We start from the raw sequence: 19,560 nt of genomic DNA, 5'->3' as shown, positions 1-19,560 counted from the left end.
TGGACCATGTTGTATGTCATACAGTGAAACGCATACACAGGCGGGTGACACTGGTTTTCTATTTGCTACAGTACATTACCATCATGTCTACCTTGACCTGGCACTCCCCCCCCCTTTATCCAAGTCACTTCTCCCACTACCAAAGTGGCCAAGGATCTGCTCACGGCTTTGCCTCTGTACTACCCCTCCCTGTCCTATGCTCTGCCATGGTTGACTTCCCTCCTCCTACAATCACAGGTATCACCTGGATCTCCTCTAACCTTAACACACCACCACCTCCTTCTCACTTCGCCCCTCATTAGGCTGCAATCTACACCTTTCTACCATCAGTTATCTCTATCGCCCTCCCCATACACAGGAACCTTCTGTAGAGCTGCTCATTCATGTATTCTCTATGGGGAGGGGTAAGCTGCAGCCAGAGCTCTCTAAATCTAAGGTGTATGGGGACCAACGTCCAGCTCTCCTTCCTGGGGCAGATAATCCCATAGCTTTAAGTATCATCACATCTACCTCGGGCTACCTGCACATTTAGGTTCAACTGTTAGGGTCCTATTACCTGCCGGATATCACTGTGTAATAAAGACAAGGATCAGCCCTCGCTTCCCCTGTGTAATACGGCCCTTACTTTGTCCTTCTCCCTGCCTGTACTGAATCATTCATCTCCTGAGCTGTGGACATGAGAATCAAACTAAATCCTCAAATCCAGTGTGGGCATCACCCACCAGGGCAGCAGATCCCTTCGGTTTGTGGAACCCTGTGACTTCCCCCCAGGTACCCAGTCTTCCTTCCCATCACTGCTGTACTTCCCCTTCCCAGGAATACATCCATCTGGCCTAGTCGGAGTGAAAGATCAGAATTTATCGGAGAAATGTTCCCAGCCTCTGGCACAGAGCAGCGGCAGACAGGAATGATGTATTGTGCAGTGATGAAATATATTGGGTTTCTTTGTACTCATAAATGATTCTCTATATTTTGGCCCCGGTTCTTGCACAATTACCAGAGGCTGAAGCAGGGGTGTTCGCTAGTTGTGGTTAAATCTGTCCCGTTTTTTTTGTGATACACAGAGCGTAACCATGACGGCACACCTGTTTTCTATTTCCATCACTCTGCACACATACCAACATATGGGACAGAGTTCCCTGTAATTGCCCCAATATACAGCACATGAGCTACAAGGAAGTCCCCGCCATCGATACCCTGTCCCCGAGACAATACTAATCCCTCATTAATAACCCCTCCTCTCCATTATCTGCAATTGTGTTCCCTGTAGTAAGGTCCACTTCACAAATATGAAAGAAACGTCAAGATGCAGCAGGTCTGGTGACCGGGAGGCAGCTAATCCCAGGCCGGAGTGCGAGACGTGGCTGAATGGAACAATACATTTCTCATAGCTGTGTCCGCACGTTCCCATCACTCTCCGCAGAAAGTATTCTCCCTCCACAGGACCCAATTGTGGCTGAAGGTCTGAGCAGCACTATAGCCGAGAGCTGACACTGCAGCCGAAAGAATAGAACTCATTCATGCCAGCCCCATTCAGATCATTTTCTCAAGGGCGCTCCGTACAGTATTTCCTCCTTTGTTCCCTCACACCGGAATATTTCCTTAGATCAGTGAATACCAATGTCCTAGGGGTCTATTCATTACAAGTGCACATTGTCAACGCTCTGCCGTTTCTCAGCTCTTGGGGTCCAGAGATTAAAGGTAACAGCCTGGCGTTCCTGCTTTCTCTCTGCCACAACAGATGTTTGTTACCCTGCACTAAACTGCGAGGCCTTGTGACGCTTTATTAGAGAGCAGCCTCCACTCTCAATCCTTAAGAAAAGTTTACTAGACAAGGCCCAAATGATCCTGTTCTGGGGTGCAGGGTATTGCTTTTAATAGTGTCGGCTTCACATGAAAGAAAGAGGATTGACAGTCTCCATGAAAAAAGATGTATGTTCTACCACCCATTGTCCTTAAAGAGAATCCAAATCGGAGTGAATTCCAGAGAGAATATGGCTCCCGAGCACCCGGAACCGTCTCTAGTTTCATGAATGCCGCTTGCAGTGTAACGGAGGTTTTCGTTCTGGATTTCGATGTGTTCTATAGGTTATACTGAGGCCATAACTACACAGTAAGTGGAGCTGGAAGCAGTTTGTCTCCATTCACCATGTAGCGGTAGCGACCTGTCACTGCAGCTCAGCTCCTATTCACTTGAACTGGAGCTGGTAAACTGATAGTGATACAGCTATAAAATAGAGACACATGCAGAACCCTGGATATAACCTTGACAACCTTCATTCTTTACACTGCGGCCTCCATAGAACTGAAAACTGTAAAATGAATTATTATGCACGCAGATTTTAATAGTCACAGCATGGAAGGGAGCAGGGGCCATCAGACTAGCAGGTCTTACATTCAAGCACCCGGACTGATAAATATATATGTATAAAATCCTCCCATCACAGCCCTCCCCACCCAGCTCTGCCTCCCATACATAAGGTGCTGCTGAAGGCAGAAGAGTCCAGGGAAACAGAATGGAGTCCAGACTACTATTAGCCGCCCTTACTCCCACTGTTGTGACTTCCCCCTACGTAATAAAACAAAGAAACCAAGACTCACTACAAACATATGATCAGAACAAAAAGCGCACCTGGCCCATACCTTAGGATAGAAATACGTTTACATTCACTTATTGAGGATTTACCAACCACATCTATTGGAAGTTTCCTCCAAGAGTACTACTATTTCGGTAAAGTAAAATTTCCTCATGTTGCTTCTAATTTTTCCCTCAATAATCTCAGATTGTGTCGTCCCCTTGTTCTTGTGTTGGGTTTCTTTTCCCCTTTGGATATGTAGAGGTTTCCATCATGTCCCCTTTTCGCCAGACTATACTGATGTAGTTTTCCTGAGTTTCCTGTATATGAGCTGCTTTGGGAACCTAAACTTTATATGGGGCAAACCAAACCTGACCTAGTGCTTTGTACTCACATTGAGATCCTTCATGTCATCCAGGAGACTGAGCTTCTCCGGAACAGATTCCAGGTGATCCAGGGCCATGCGTGTACTCTGTAAGGACAAACACAACAATGAACCAATGAGATGTCAAACACTTAATACAGCAGCCCCCACAGGACCCTGGGCATTGCTCACTTTTATCTCATGAATTTAGGGGGTGAAGTTGGTAGGAAGGGACGGTGACGCGACAGTAACAGAGCAGCACATCTCATCACTACACAGGATAAGCTCCATTCACCGACTGTCAGGAGCCCAACAGATGCTGCTAACAGCAAACTAGCAAATCACTGCGGCCTATAGGTGCAGCAATAACCCAAAATCCAATTTGCCAGAATATGTTGCAATTAAAATGGCTTCGCTATAGAGTGTAAAACAAACGTGCACATCAAATTGTCTGAATAAAGCAAATGAGAAAGAAGATGACGACTGCATGTTATGGTAGTAACAAGACAAATGTATGCGGGAAGTTATCAATGCAATAAAAATGCCCTATAAATTGAGGAGTCTACAACAATACAAAACAGTTACAGGGCTTCCCCTATCACTGGGGAGACGGCTGTTCCTGGGATCACCCTTTTCCTGACCCATGACCTTAAGGGGGACAAAATCCTATTAAGTAAATTTATATTTTAGAGACAAGATGGCGGATAGTGAAAAACCTGTAGTGTGATTACAGATAACCGTACTGTCTCCGGCAGAACGGATCTATAGACACAGGCTCATCTCTAGATTTACTGAGAAGACTATAGAACCTATGGGATGGTGCACGAAGAAGCCGCCACTCCGTACTCAGATCCATCATCTCTGCTCCTCCTCAGGGGACACTTGTAATGCATAACGGCTGAGAGGAGAGACAAATGCTTCATTACTCTCCTTCCTTCAGCCTTGCTGTGTGACCCATGTTACAACATTCATATTCCACTGCTTGCTGTGCACTTAGTGTTTCTATCCAGCAAGTTACAGCCGCAGCAGGAGAGGCCTAAACCATGACAAATAATCACTCTGGGATTGTATCTAAAGCTCTGCTGCAGCGGGGACCCTCGGATGTTGGATAGCCCCTGGATCACCACCGGAGTGCAGTGCATTACAATAACTGCTCAGGCAGCATACCCGCCGGAAGACGAGCTCAGTCTGCTGCAGGCAGGGATGCACTAGACTACAGCACCACTATTCATATATATTTATTGCTGCCTGGTTCTTGGTGACTGGTCCAATCTGGGGCTCAAAATCCTAACCCATTTATGTTCTAGAAGCTTCACTACAGCTTCTCCAAGTCCTTTAATAAAAAAAAAATTGCAATATCAGAGCGAATGGAAGCAAGACCAAGCCAAAGGGACCAGGAGGAAAGTGAAGTAAGTGAAGAAGCATCGGTGCTGTACATGGAAACCAGGAGCTTTGAGAAGTTTTTCAGTTTGTATGGCGGATCTGGATAACTTCTGGATTAAGAAGTAGGCTACAATGTGTATTAAAGGACATTCTGTACATCTACATCATGGCCTTCTCTAACACCAAACCCAGGAATCTCTTCCATGTTTTGTAGTGCTGAAGAATAAAAGCTCAGGAGCAAAGTATGTTTCATATAATGCTGCAGATCCAGGTCATCCTCTTCTAACAGGTATCTAACAAATACAGGAACAGCCAGGATTTGATGGCTCTGATTTGGCACTTCAGGAATTTACACAAGCCTGGTGGGACCACCCAGTCCAAAAGGATCCTTACAGCTTCTGCTTCTGTCCTCTTCCAGCCCGACTCTGCTCTCCATACTCCTCACAGCCAAATACAGCTGGGAATCTTCACAGCTTTGGGAGCTGAAGTTGCGTCATTTTCTCTACTCACAGTGAAACAGGGAAACAGAACCGCTGAGACGGCGTCCTCACTGTCCACAAGTCCAATCCTCAGCGAGGCGATGGGAGATAAAGCTTCCAATCACCAGGCTGTCACCAGTAAACGCGGAGGCTTTAATAATTCCCTGCTGCTGCCGCCAATGTCCTTTCCGCAGATCAGATTTTTGTCAAGCAGTTTGTTACTTCGGATACAAAGTGTCAAAGTAACTTAACACTTAATCTGTCAGCTGCTTCCAGTCTGCCGATAAACTCAGGAACAAAGAAATAAGAAATTATACCCAGAAGGAAGAGATTACATTACATTACAAGTGCTCAGGTGCCAGCAGAGTCCTCCTGCGCAGTCTGTCTCAGCAGGGGGTCGCTGATGCCCTCCGGCCTAACACTAAATCAGTCCACAATGTACAGGAGCTGCGCGTGGTGCCATCCCCGCAAGACCACAGTGAACAGTGAATATCCGTGGGGAGTCCGTCAAAACATGTTATTTATGAAGACATTGCACAAATCTAATAAAGACAACCAGTGTAACATTGTCCACAGCGAGAAGCCTACAAGATGGAGGATTTATGACGCTGATAGCGCCTCACCACCTCATCTAGTGATAGATCTGGGATGTTTGGGGGGTTTAATCAGTTTTCCATTGGTCAGTCTGGAATTCAGTGAATTAACTTAAAGAACTGTAATAAATGCAGGAAAGCCACAATGTATGTTGACTATCTCCTGTACAGTCCAAATTAAAAGAGAAAAAGCCAGACACTCAAAGCGCACACCTTCAATTGAAATATAATCAAATTTTATTATTACATGATTCAAGAAAAGATATAAAAAATAAAAAAAAATAAAAACCTGAACAAACATGATTAAAAACAATTAAAAACCCATACAGGTATATAGAAAAACCAGAAGTGAGAGGATATGGTAATCCTCCCACTACACCAGGACATGACACAATCATCCTTTTCCTCATGGTCAAATCATATTGGAGATTATACCCCTGATTATGTTGTGCAACTAACAAATACAGAAACTGGCAGTCAATATGTTACCAAAATTTTATATATAAATTACTAGATCAGATGCCAGAAAAATGTGCACAAAATAATATCTGATCACCCTACAACCATGGGAACAGATGGCCTGGTGGAGACGAAGGCGTGTCGTCACACACAGTGACCTCGTCAGGGGTGGAGATTAGTTGCTATACCTAACATAATACACTTAATTAAATAATATAGTTTGCATAATAACATCTCATGAATACCTGTGTAGCCAGAAGAACATGGAGCGTGCACAGAGGATGGCGGTCACCATGGCGTCGTCAGCGTCCATATCAAGTAATGCGCATGAGTGGAACTAGCTATGTCGCCCAATTACGGGCTTGTGCGTTTCATGGTCTGTTGTATAAAGATTTTGTCTGACATGGCACTGTCAGTGTCCACTAGTGCACATGAGCGGATGTGGTGATGTATCCAATAAAACACCTGATTAGCAAAGACTTCAAATTACATGATGTAGATGACGACAATCTGTGACTTTTATATTTCTTACATTTCTTTGGTCGTAGCAAAGTCATAATTTTATAATTGTGATGTTTATAAAATATAGTAGATAGTTGAAAACACATAATACGCTATTATTGCGCAAGCGCTATCATTGAATGTAGAACAAAATATATATGTTCCTTAAAAATAGCTAAATAAATACATATGCACACTGGTCTGGTGGCACAATATAGGATATAAATCAGAACTGTGTTTAACTTCTTGCCGAACATAGACATTTGGTGTGCATAAGTAAGAATATATAGGGAAACAGGTTCCAGATCATGTGATTTAAAGTCTTTGCTTATCAGGTGTTATAAAATACGCAAATCAGCAATTTTCCGCCGATACGCACCTTAATGCATGTCCCACTTTGTCTTTTCTTGAATCATGTAATAATAAAATGTGTTCTGCCACAGTGGGGAGGGCACTAGTACTTACAGATACAACCTCCGCTTCAGTCATTCCCACATGCACTTATTGTTCTGTCTCTTAAAGGAGTTGTCTAGGCTGGCTGGTCTCTGCAGCGGTGTTCTTTCTCACTACTTCCGCTGGAGTGCCTACAGAAGGTAATTCTCCTGCACATATAGCACACCAGCAGAAGCATTGAGGAAGATGGCCGCTGCAAAGATTGGGAAGTCAGCAGAGGTTGGAGAGTAGGCTTGGTAAGTATGTTTGTAAGTACCTGTTTGTTATTTTCCCTGCAGCCGGGGCCATATGTTCCAGACAACCCCTTTAAGGACCAGGCCTATGTACCAATTTGCTTACTGAATTTTTTTTATACCACCGGATTAAAGAAGATCGAAACTCGAGCATGCTGGAGTCCATCCGAACCAGATTGTTCGCCATTTGATTAGCTGGGGCTGCTGAAGTTGGATAAAGCCTGGAAAACATTTATCTAGTCATTGGCTGTATCCATGTTTTCCAGACAACCTTAGAGCTTTATTGCACTTCAGCAGACACAGCTAATCAAATGCCGAACGATCGGGTTTGGATGGACTCCAGCATGCTCCAGGTTCGCTCATCTCTAGACCTGATAAAAAAAAAAAAAAAAAATACTGATCAAAACACATCAATTTCTATGTACAGAAAAACAAGGTTGACCACGTTTTTGTGACACCCCCCCCCCCTCTTTTTTTTTTTTTTTTTTTTTTTTAATAATGTAAATTGTCAATGGAAAAAACGGTTAAAACTGATGCACACAAATGCATGCATTTTTCCATCTGTTTTTTGCATACAACTATCTATATTATAAAACTTTGAAATTTATCAGTTCTCATTCTGGCTATTAGGCTGAAAACTAAGCTGAGATTTCCTGTTTTGAACAGATCCTTTCCCAGCACTGCCCTCCTTATCATCACATATAGGACAGTGAAAGCAATGCCAGGATATAGATAACAGAGTTACATACAAGACCCCGAAACACAGAGCATGCTCACAAAGAATAGGGTCTGGAAATGTCCATGAGGCTTGGCACATCAGAGTCTATTCAGTGTCAGGCTGCTCCATCACTGGCTGCGGCGCTGTCACTTTAGAGACCGCTTTAGACGTGCCAGCAGCCGGGAGGAGCTAGGACGACACCAGGGAACATGGACAGGTAAGTGAACATTATTCATTTTATTTTTCACTTTTAAAGCAAGGGCTGCACAGACCTTGCTAACGTTATTTATACAGCCCTTGCTTTACGATCTTTGAGCCATGTAATAATCTCGGTAGACAGGTGATTCATGGGAAATGTAGGCAGCAATGGAAAATCATTTCTGCGATCAAATAAGGACCAACATGGAGTTTATTGTGTAGCGGTGGTGAAGTGTATCTGCAGCACGTTGCTATCGGTACACAATGAATGATCGGCGCCACAGTACAGAGAGATTGTCTCCAGTTATGGATTAGCTTTCTGTGTAAGGGTGCGTTCACACGTACAGGATCTGCAGCAGATTTGATGCGGTGTTCAGTTATTAAGATCAAATCTGCTGCAGATCAGCTGCCGAGCCGCAGCATAAAATCCGCTGCGATACGGTATGTGTAAAGCTACCCTTAAGCTCATCAGTTAATTTTGCCCAGAAAATCCCTTGAAGTTCCTCGGCATCAAATATTACAAACATTTCAGATAATTTACTCACCCGCTCTAGATCCACAACACGATCCTGGGGAGGAGGGGAAAAAAACTATTTTTAGCAGCATAAAGCACAGGCGTGTGTTATGGTCAATAACCTACAGGGAGCAGCCCCACACGACACAATGCTCAGCAGGACATCAGGCACATCCCAACAGCAGAACTACATTGTATGGGGTAACAAGGAGGCCTTGAAGGGGTACTCCAGCAAAAAGCTTCTTTCCAGTAGTTGAAACACTTTACAAAGTTATATAACTGTAATATGCTTCAATCAACTATCTGCCCCCCCCTTCCTTATCTTTTCCCCCCTAAACCCCCCACCAGGAAGTGAAGTAAACTCATTACCTAATGACTGTTGACCCCAGGCTTTTCTGTGACGGCCATTTTGTGACAGACATCATCAAGAGGGAGGCGGGTCTAAGCCCTGTTAGGCCAGCCTCCCTTTGTCAGATGACTCAGGTTGCTCAGCTCTGATTGACTGAGTAAGCTGTAAGCCATCTAACAGTTTTACAGAGTCAGACATCACAGGAGACAAAGTGCATCATGGGAAAGCCCAAACCAGGAAGTAAAGAAAAATGAAGCCACCAACTGGAGCTTCAGGGACCTGCAAACAGCGGGAAATTCAAATGGAGACAGACTCCGGAGGGATGCTAAGTGGGAAAACTATGTTTATTTGATTGTTTATATCAGTGCCGGAGTACCCCTTTAATGGCTGCGCAAAGACATATATCCCAAACTCTTCTGCCCCTTTTAAGCTACACCCATCCCGTGCTAGCCCTGCTCACACAGCTGGGGACATGTTTTGGAATAGGAAATCCTCTTTGAGCTGCTCCAATTTCCCTCCAGTCCGGACAGTTTGTTAACATGAACACTAGAAGGGAAGAGGGATTTATAGTGTTGCCACTGATACACTGTAACAAACCCCCAGTTGTGTGAACATCTTGTACATTCTGCAAGAACAAGGAACAAAAGAAACAACACAGCCCTCATCTGATATCCATGGTCCAGCGGATACTCCACCTAAAAGCTGGACGTGCTGCAGATGTGAGTGCAGCAATTTATACCGCGCCACACACACTTGTCACAGACACCAGCAGAAATGAAGAGGAGGAAGTTATCTTGAAATTCAAGAGATGAGGACGATCTGCTTCCTTCCCACTGATCTTCAGACAAACACATAATAGAGCGACTGTAAGAGACATCGCCCCCATCTCAGCAACTGGCTGTAATGGCTCCAATAATTGCACTCAAATTGCAGGACATTGAAAATTGAGCAAGTATTTAGGCGTTCTTCCGTCAGGCAGGGCTCATTATTCCTCAAGCCTTTACACAGAGGGTCAGAACAACCCAGAAAATACAAGCGGGAACACAGTGATCTCCGGTAATAAGTCACTGAATCATCTCCAACCAGGACAAGGTAACAAAGACACAAACTACGGTGCGTAGTGAACGCTAAAGTTAGGAAACGTGTCACATGACAGCGCCAGAACACGAAGAAGGGCGGATGTCACTTACCTGTAGCAGCCACATCTCCTCATCTCGTCTGCGCGTCTTGTCCAGTAATTCTGCAAATCAAAAGACAGCAAGGTCAGTGCAGTATAGCTGCTTCATCTGTCTATGCCTAAAATTCTATTCTCTACTACCATTCCCTGTCCAAAAATAAAACCACTGATATTACACATGAAGCATCAGAAGAGTCCCTCATGGTATGTGTGTCTAACTGTACAGAACACAGTCTGATCTAGCAAGATGACAACGTCAGGCACAGGCCAAGGATCGGGTGCTAGTGAAAAGGGAGATTTAAGGGTAAAAATCCCTATAGTAACCCAAGACGCTCCTTCTCATTTTCATCAGAAAATATTGATTAGTGCACAACTTCCATATCCTTGGCTGTCCAGGCATGATGGGAATTGTATTTATATAGCAACAACACATCCCACAGTGCTGTATACAGCTTGTCAGTCACATCAGATACTGTCTCGAATAGGGGCTTCTCAATCTAAATCCCAAATTATCCCATCAGTATGCTACTGCAGTTCAGGCGGAAACTGAAGTATCCGGAAGAAACCAAACGCAAACACAGGGAGAACACAAACTTCTTACACATATTGCCCTTGGTTTTATGTAAATTTAAGACCAAAAACGTAGGAAAGGTCAGCTCTCCTTGTGAATATGTCCCAAATGGAGAGGTAACCCCAGGTACTGGAGCAAGTTAAGACATAGAAGCCGAGCCGCCAACCAGGATGATACATAGTCCGCAAATATAGAAAGTCCACCACTCCAAAAATCTTGTGAAAATTCTGTTACTTTATTTCGAAAAAACAAATCAAAAGTGCAGATACATTAAAAAAAATAAATTATGGGTTTCAGGGACTCACCCCAAAAATCATGGCGAATCCCTGAAAAGTGTTGGCGGGCTTTTTTTTTTTTATGCATCTGCACTTAATATATTTTTAGAAATAAAGTAACAGAATTTCCCGAGTGTTGGACTTTCTATATTTGCAGATTCTGTATTTTAGACCCCAGTTCTGACCCCCCCCCCCCCTTGCTGGTTGGGAAACTAAACTCTATAGTCTAGTGTGCAACAGTAGAGGAGATGAGAATTAACAACAAAGCTCCATGGATCCAGTGTACATCCCCCTCCCCTGCTGCAATTTCACCGTCCATTTCTAATCCGAGTCCTGTTCAGGGACGTTCTCCTTCGTATTTCTGCCGCTCAACGAGATTTATCTGCATTAAATTGGCTCTAGTAAAATAGGTTTGTGCTGCTTTTGCTTGAAGCGCAAGACGCAGCGAGATATGGAATGGCTGTCAGGAAAATAATAAGTACACAAACTGCAAGGCTTGGCACAAGTGTCACAGCGAGATACCAAGCACATGGAGGTTTATCTGGGCAGGACTCACACTTCAGCATCACTGGCTGCACAGCAAAGGGGCAAATGTCTAGGAACAGTCCCTTTGGTTGCACTTTGTGGCAGGAAATGGACTCAATGTTATTTACAGTAAAGAGTGAGAATCACATGGTCCAAACACAAGTGCACAGAAGAAGCTCTGACGATTGCTACAACCAACCTCACTGATAAAGCCAGAACATACATGAGGTAGGGGTACACAAGATACAACAATACCACAAGCCATAGCATAAGAGAGGCAATCCAAATTTCCTCTGAGCCTAATGGGAACCGGTCATGTTTATAAGCTGCCTTATGTTAAAGAGCAGGCAGAGCTGAAACAGACTGATATATGGCTCTGTAGAAAACATTCAGCATACCCTAAATCCTGGCCCATTAGAATTGGAAATCCTGTGGGTGGTCCTACTCACTGACGGATAGCTGACTCTATGCCCATATACTGTGGAGGATTCTGTTCAGCTCCTCATCCTCCATAACCTCACAACACAACAGGATCCTTCTAACATGGCTAACCTGTATCCTGTCCTGGAATCCAAGTTGTGCAATCTTACCTATACAGTGTATTGCAGAACATTATACAATGATGTAACATATAGAACAACAAACTGGCCTACATATGTCTCCCACACAAACAGAGAGCAGATATTTCTTCACGGCCCGATGTAAATGCTGCAGGAATCCATTCTGCGAATGCTACACCCTGGTTCCTCCTCAGAACACGTGTCGTTCTTCCTGTGGAGTGCAAGTTCCTTTCACCCGGACAGGTAGTAAAATAGGAAAAAGTAGTCAAAACTGCTGAAAGTTGGGCCCAAGGTCGCCAGACAGACAGGGAGGCTAGCACATGTGCTAAGCTGATCTCCAACATGTGCGGAGCTGATCTACAACCAATGTTCCTTTGTTGCAGACGTTATAAGGACCCAGCTTCCTATAAAGATGCAATAAAGTCTTTTAAATCTAGTTTAGTGAAAAGATTTTTAGTTTTCTGTCTATTGGCGCTGACACATCTAAGTTTCCAGCCCATGTCTACTGCCTGCCCCGATTTTCAGCTCAGACGCTATTGCAAGAACTCTTGCTTTCCAAGTCCTCTGTCTGTACCACAAAAAGGTGCCCCTATAATGGCGACTATCCCGGGGTAGTGAGCTGAGATTCCTCGGTGGGATTGATGGCTAATCACAAAGTGCTTCCAATCCTTTAGCCTTCACTCCTAAGTTTAGCCCAATGCCCAACCCAATGGGTCCCCTTCTTTGGTAAGGCCTTTAGCAATAATGATGACTTGTAATTATCACTTTCCGCTGGGGACTGAAGACCAATATAGACGATGAGTGTCTGATAATAAAGAGAAGCCTCAGCACATTAAGTCACTGACAACTAGTCCAGATCACTCACAGGCCGGCAGCCATTGGTATTGTGCTTGGTAGAATGCTGCGATGGAGACGCTCCCTCTGTCTGGGAATCCAGCTCCTTTTTCCACATGTAACCGGGCTCTAATATCATTCTCACACAGCTCTGTTCCTTCTGGCAGCCAAGGAAATGTAAATCCTGTCTTTGCTCTTGAGGCCCCTTCAGATGGAGGAAGCTGGAACTTCAAGGGGAACGTTGAAAATCTTTTGGATTAACCGCGGGAAAGTTTATACAGGTGGTGAGAGAGTAGCAGGAAATTAAAGCAAAGCGCGGCTTCTGTTTGGTTTTGGCATCTCTGCCTGGACTCACCTCCCTACAGTCCCCCAAATTCACACTAAAAAGAATCCAAATGGTTGTATTGTCAGCACAATATCTGCCCACTGAGCCACTGGGATGGAATTAATGTGTTTGGGTTGGAAAGGTCAGTTTTTGTGGAGCCATTATTTATTGCCCTTACAACCATTAAATTGCCCTTTGTGCACCATGATTTATTCCATGTGCAGCCGTGGCTGTGCTTCTCAGTGGGCACACCATGTGCATGCCAAGTGGAGAGACCATTATAGCATTGGGAGCAATGGAGGGTCTTGCTCGTTGCCACAATAACTGGTGATATTGATTATTTGAACTGTCACCCCATTGTCCACCCTGAGTACCCTGCACAACCTTTGTGTGTTGTCTTAGTGTTTCGGCATTCTTTCCAGAGTCCTGGTCATGTTTTGTCAAGTGCATATTACAACCTGCCTGACCTTACATTCACTAGTCATTCTGGGGGCATAGAGGCCATAAAGTGAAGACACAACAATGAACAATGCCAGGTCAAGACAGGAAAAGATGCAACCTATATTAAGGCTCTATTACACAAAGCAATTGTCGCCCGTTACAGCCAATAATCGTTTTGTGTAATAGAAGACAATGACCAGCCAACACGTACAATGTTGGCTGATCGTTGTCTTTCAACAGGCTGAAACGCTAACAATTAGCCTGGCAAGGATCTGCTGCCGTTGCTCCAGGTCTTACCCCCCTTCCTCGCTCGCTGTTGTAGAGTGTAATAGCCTGGCAGCAGGCGGGGGAATGAGGAACATGCGAGTGCTGACCTGATAGGTGGGCGCTGGCTTGCTCTTCACATCGTCCTGTGTAATATTGCTTGCTGTAGCGTTCAATTTCGATGCAATCATTTCCAAGATCTTTGCTTGTTTCCAGTGAATGGCAGCTGAACCTCATTCTAGACCATAAATTGTAAACTAAACACACCCGCACCACAAATACACCTCCTGCCATGAAAGATCATCGGCACTAAGCGGAGACGCGCTAAAACATGATGTTCTATATTTATCAATATTGTAGCATGGACTTTACAAAAGCAAACATAGGAGATGTCATTGCTAATACAGGATTGCAAATTTCTCAAGATTGACACATGCTAGAAAATACACTTGGTGCAACTTTACACTTACAGTACCTCATAGACCCCAGCGCTAAGGGACTGGACTGGCAATTTACAGCACATCATCATCTATACAAATCACAATTATACAAGATCACAGACGCTTCTCTCCGGTCACCCTGACACCGGCTGAGACATGAAGACATTCGAGTAAAACAGACAAACTACAAAAAAAAAAAATCTCCCATGAACAAAAGATTTGTCTACTCAGCATTGGGAGATTTGGATACGAGGCGGAGACAGATCAGACCTGGTGTCCTGTAGATCCCAGAAATAACAGGCGCTTCCTGCCAAGTGACACTTACTGCCACCGCCACATAGTGCAGGGGGACATCGCTGTAATGTAAGGGGGACACCAGACACTGGGGGCAGTAGGTTTAACCACAGATTCCTATAGTCACTGCAGAGCCCAACAAGAGCAGAAGGTGGCACAAGTCTAGAGAAACTTGGCCACATAGAAAAGTTCAGGTCAGGAACTTGTAAACCTACATGTGAAGCCTTCAGAATGGAGATGAACTGAAGTTGCAGCTAGCCTCCAAACCCATGAAGAGAGCCGATAGACAAAATTGATAGAACAAGGAAGGGGGGGGGGGGGGGAGAAGAGGATTCTTTACCATTATTTCAGTATCACAATCCTAAAAAGACACAAGCCCAGTGTTGGTGGCCCTTCCTGAATGGGGGTGTATACACAGGGGAGCTTCTTTTACCCTTATCTAGTGAGCAGGACTGGCCCACCATCTCCTGTCAGGGAGAAGGATGGGTACTGTGATTTAAACATGCAAAAATATCCTGTTTTTAATGGAGCCTGTTACAAGAGAGTGTGAAGAGGCCCAAAAGTCTGCCCAGGGCCTTTCTCCCCCCCCCCCCCCCCCCTCAGAATAGAGGTGCATTTGGGGAAGGGGGTATGTGTGTGTGTCATGGATTTGGCAGATGTAGTCAATGGCTGGTGAGTGTTCCACCAACACCTTTATATACCATTCAGCCATACAACTTCAGCCCAACATTAGAAACAGGGTTTATTCTTTTACCGCAGATGTAGGATAAGCATCCCAAAAATATGGCTCCCAACTCCAGACCAAACAGGCATCCAGAGAGGAGACTAAAGCCCCTATCGCTGATCTTGATCTTTCAGCATGTTGACAAATCATAAGAATAAGAAATAAGAAACCTTTCACTCGCCCGAAGAAGAGGAAAAAAAACCTCATCGTAAACGATTAGCGTATAACGATTAGCGACCATATAACATCTGCAAAAAGTTCATAAAAGCAATTGGTGAAATAGCAACAGAACAGTTTGCTACTTGTGTATATCGCCGCTAGTTATCACTACACATCAAAACAGAAAACTCTACATATCCCTCTGAGGAACACCCTGAGGCAGTGTTGGCTAACCTTGACACTCCAGCTGTTGCAAAACTACAACTCCCATCATACCTAGGCAGCCAAAGCCATATCTTTGGTTTGACAGGCATGATGGGAATTGTAGTTTTGCAACAGCTGGAGTGTCAGGGTTAGCCATGGCCGGCCTGAGGTATCTCAGTCAATATGGTCAGTCAGTTAATGTCTCCATGAACACAAGGGCCAGGACTGCCGTGATGTTAAATACCCAGGGCTTAACAAATCCACCCAGGAGACATGTAACCTTCACACATGGAGCAAGGTTCTCTCCTTCCCCCCAGCTCCAACTTACACAAGGGAAGGCTACAATTTAACAATCTGAACTGAGGCCAAGATGTTGATTCATTACAGAACAAGGAGGGGTGTCTGTGCCCCCCACCAGTCAGGCAGGTACACCCGGGCTATGTCAGCTGGAGAACGTCCAATATTTGCACAATAGCATTAGAGGTGTTTGGCACACAATGTTCAGGACACACCAATCCCCTCTGAAGGAAACAGAAGAGCTTCTTATATGTAATATTCACAGATACGGAGGAAGGTGAAACCAGGCAGCCAGAGTCTAATGTACTACGGCTACAGACATGATCCTTGACTGGCGGCGTGTCCTGTTCTTTCAGGGGCCACAACATCTCTTGCACAAGGGTCCAAGTTATGCAGCATCACCTGCAAATGTACAGTGCCGACAATATGACTATGTTACACCAATAAGGGCCCCATAGTCGACCAGTGATGGTGGAGTAAACTGATGTAGCACACGTGTAGCGAGGGACGTCACGTACAACTACAGGGAGACCTGCAGCGTCTGTGCTTTCTATTCGACTTGTGTGTAAACCCTTTATTTGACTTTCCTAAGGGCTCCTGATTGATTCGGTTATCGTAGTGATATCCCCTCTGGGGAGCAGTTAATCATTCTTACACCTTTATTCTCCTACAGCAAAGTAAATACATTTATACCCTCCAGAGACTGAAATCTTATAACACAGATATAGCGTGTGGCTGCTGCTCCCAGAACACAACATAGCGCTGGAAGTATCCGACCGCCATCACAGGATCAGCACTGACCACCCCTGCAAACGTTGTAACTAAGACAATAACTCTTACAGGATTTCCAGGACCCCAAAACATCATCCTGAAATGTCTCTGATTGTGAATATATATAAAGATGAGAGCAGCACTACTGCATAAGTTAGTGGTGCCAGCAGGTAGGACCTTGGACTCGGGTCCACAATAATATAGATGGATACACCAGCAGCACTCAGTTCAATGAAGTTCAAACGTGAATTTATTCCATATAAAAAGGGTGCAACGTTTCAACCGCCTCTCGCTGTCTTTTTCAAGCATATATAGAGTCAGCAGGAGCCCGGGCTGTAAGCAACTTTCTGTCAGCATAGGAGCTTCTATAGAGCCATATGACACGGGCCGACTCTGCACAGTAAGCAATGCCTAGTGGACCACTCATGCAAAATCAATCACTGATCGGTCCACTAGGCGTTGCTCCCACTAGCCAGAATCCTGCTCCACACTGATGAGGGGCAATACCCAAACCAGCTTTCTGTGGATGGATACCTGGATTTGGTATTTCCCTCATCAAAGGGGTGTGTTGCTAGAAATGCTCTGCGGCCTCTTTTGCATATCTGAATTTCCCAGGGTGCAATGCACCTAAGTTTTCACTAAAGTTAAAAGTGTGAGCACTTTAAAGCGCAAACTAGAATGTCCTTTTTAGCTGGTCTTCCCAGGAGCAGCAGTTGTTTTATCTGACATGTAGTGCCGCAGTCTAGTATATAGCAGTTCGACATACACCTCAGTAATACAGGGGTTTGCTAGTGAAACAAGCTAATTGGTTGACTATTGGCCAGTGTATACCTAGACTACTGTGTACCCCAAGGCCACTGTATAGTACAATAATTAAAGCACCTGACTAATTAGAATAGGTAAGGATAAAGAACACTTCTCCAGGACACCCCTCAGTCTGCTCTGACGTGAGACCTCATGTTTATGATGGGTGAATACGGAACAAGCCAGAGGTGGGGGACTGTGCTATCCTGGGGCGCCAGGCGGTAATAATCTGAATCTCGTGATGGGACTTGAACGCCTGCCGATCACTATAGTTGGCAGTGCCTGGCATTACCTGGGAGTTCCCTTGAGCTAAAAACACACAAGATAACAAATGAAGATCTGGCTCAAGACTCTACTTGTGGGATTAGTCACAGCGCGGCTTGTGGGGTTAACCCTTCAGTGGAGTCACGTTCCAGTTAAGGCTACCTCCACATAGTGTTCACAATGTACAGCTGAGCCACATGCAGGAAGCTCCATGGTCCATCTGGCAATAGGCCGACTTTAACCAAGAAGAGGCCGATGTACAGATGTAAACCATTATGTTTACCGTGGGGAACAAAGGAGCAGGCAGAAGTCACCGATCAGGACAGCGGCAGCAACAACAATCATAAAGTTATCACCAGGGAAGAAAAAATATCGGAGCAAATGAGGTGGCGTCCATACTGTCTGGCCCATGTCAACTACTGCCTGCTCTAGGGTGCAAACAAAAAGACTCCCAAATATAAAATGTTTCCAGAGACCTAACGATCTGCAACCCAGGGTGCAGAACCTCCTATGCTTCACCAGCTTCTGCTATACAACCACAGGTCGCAGCAGCTCAGAAGCTTCGCCCCTCACCCCATGTAAAGCGTGATAATTCACTAAGTAGCACAATAAGACACTGTGTAATGAACATAAAGGGGACATGTTCCCAACTCAAATCCCATCAAAATTAGAGGGTGTAAATGATATAATTAAAGAGGTGCTCCATCTTCTGTGCATTAGCTGCTTGGAAATTACCACTACCATGCGGCTTCTGCTATCTGCATATTATAACGTAGTGTCTATCCAAGGTGCCACACTCTGCAGAATCCACCCGCTGGATCTGGAGTTTGAAAGCTGGTGTTTATTTCCCTTGTGACGCTACCACAGCGAAAAGGTAGCATTACATGGTGCTTGCAGAAAACAGTAGATTGTAAGCTGCAAGCTGTAGGCTCTTAGCCATTCAATAGAGTCTGGAGGGGCATTGTAATGCTGACCCTATGGACTCATCTCACAGAAGAGAAGTTAAATTTTGCTGCAGAGAAATCGCCATGTAGCTGTGAAGATCCTGTTTGGCATGTAAAGGCCATGTAACGGCTGCTTCAGTAGTGTATTGTGCAAAGGTGGCAGCGTCTGGTTATGGTAGTCAAGCTTTGTCTATTCCCGGGGCTGAAGGTCTCATAGTTGTCCTCATATGTGATACAAGGTCCACAGCACTGGCGGCGTATCTAAAGGTCTCTGACATTAGCAGAATTGGTGTCACCAGTAACGCTCAATATTTCCTAGGATTACGAGCTCCTGATCTGTTTGTTTACAGAGTAAACATTGATGATGGCCAAATCCCCACTGAATAAGAAAAGCAGGCAGAGGGCGGCGTGCTGACAACAGCAAAACTTGGCAGACGGAAGACGCTATTAATGGGAAAACCCTTACTGACAAGATACGGGATTGTGTACAACCGACAGCAGTCCTGGACTGTGCACGGCCTCCATCTACGACAAGGATGCTCCATGCCATGAAATTGTCTCATGACTGCATTAAAGAGAACTCGTCCGAGCCAGACACTGAAATATATTCCTTTCTAAACTGTTTCTATTTTTTAGCTGTAATTGTTTACTGTCAGAGCTATTTTTTTCTTACAGCATTTAGAAAATATGCTTTACAGCAAGCCCGTTGCTCATGGGCACCATTGTCTGGACCAGACCCAATCAGTTGTATGAGAGAGGTTTCTGGGCATGCTTTGTGCAGGGGTTGTGCACTGACTTCTATAGGGGAGTGTCGTGGGCATACTCTAACCTGTGCAGGGAGGAGGATGTGTTCTGAGCACTGTCTAT

General features: G+C 44.8%; 1 protein-coding gene across 6 annotated transcripts in view; it reads right to left on the bottom strand.

The window, feature by feature from the left end:
- Window positions 1–19,560, bottom strand: part of CEP128 (centrosomal protein 128) — a 119,619-nt gene that overhangs the window by 36,844 nt on the left and 63,215 nt on the right. For 3 of the 6 annotated variants that reach the window (XM_069951294.1, XM_069951295.1, XM_069951296.1), the window contains exons 20-22: window positions 10,011–10,060; window positions 8,503–8,526; window positions 2,971–3,048 (exon numbers count right to left, since the gene is read on the bottom strand). In XM_069951294.1, the coding sequence (XP_069807395.1) occupies window positions 2,971–3,048; window positions 8,503–8,526; window positions 10,011–10,060 (152 nt within the window). The remainder of the gene's footprint in view (window positions 1–2,970; window positions 3,049–8,502; window positions 8,527–10,010; window positions 10,061–19,560) is intronic. The other 3 variants (XM_069951299.1, XM_069951297.1, XM_069951300.1) reach the window with 3 other exon arrangements.

The sequence above is a fragment of the Dendropsophus ebraccatus genome, chromosome 13 (assembly GCF_027789765.1).
Source record: "Dendropsophus ebraccatus isolate aDenEbr1 chromosome 13, aDenEbr1.pat, whole genome shotgun sequence".
NCBI lineage: Eukaryota > Metazoa > Chordata > Amphibia > Anura > Hylidae > Dendropsophus > Dendropsophus ebraccatus.
The sequence above is the reverse complement of the archived record's forward strand: the minus strand, read 5'-3'. Positions and strand labels throughout refer to the sequence as shown.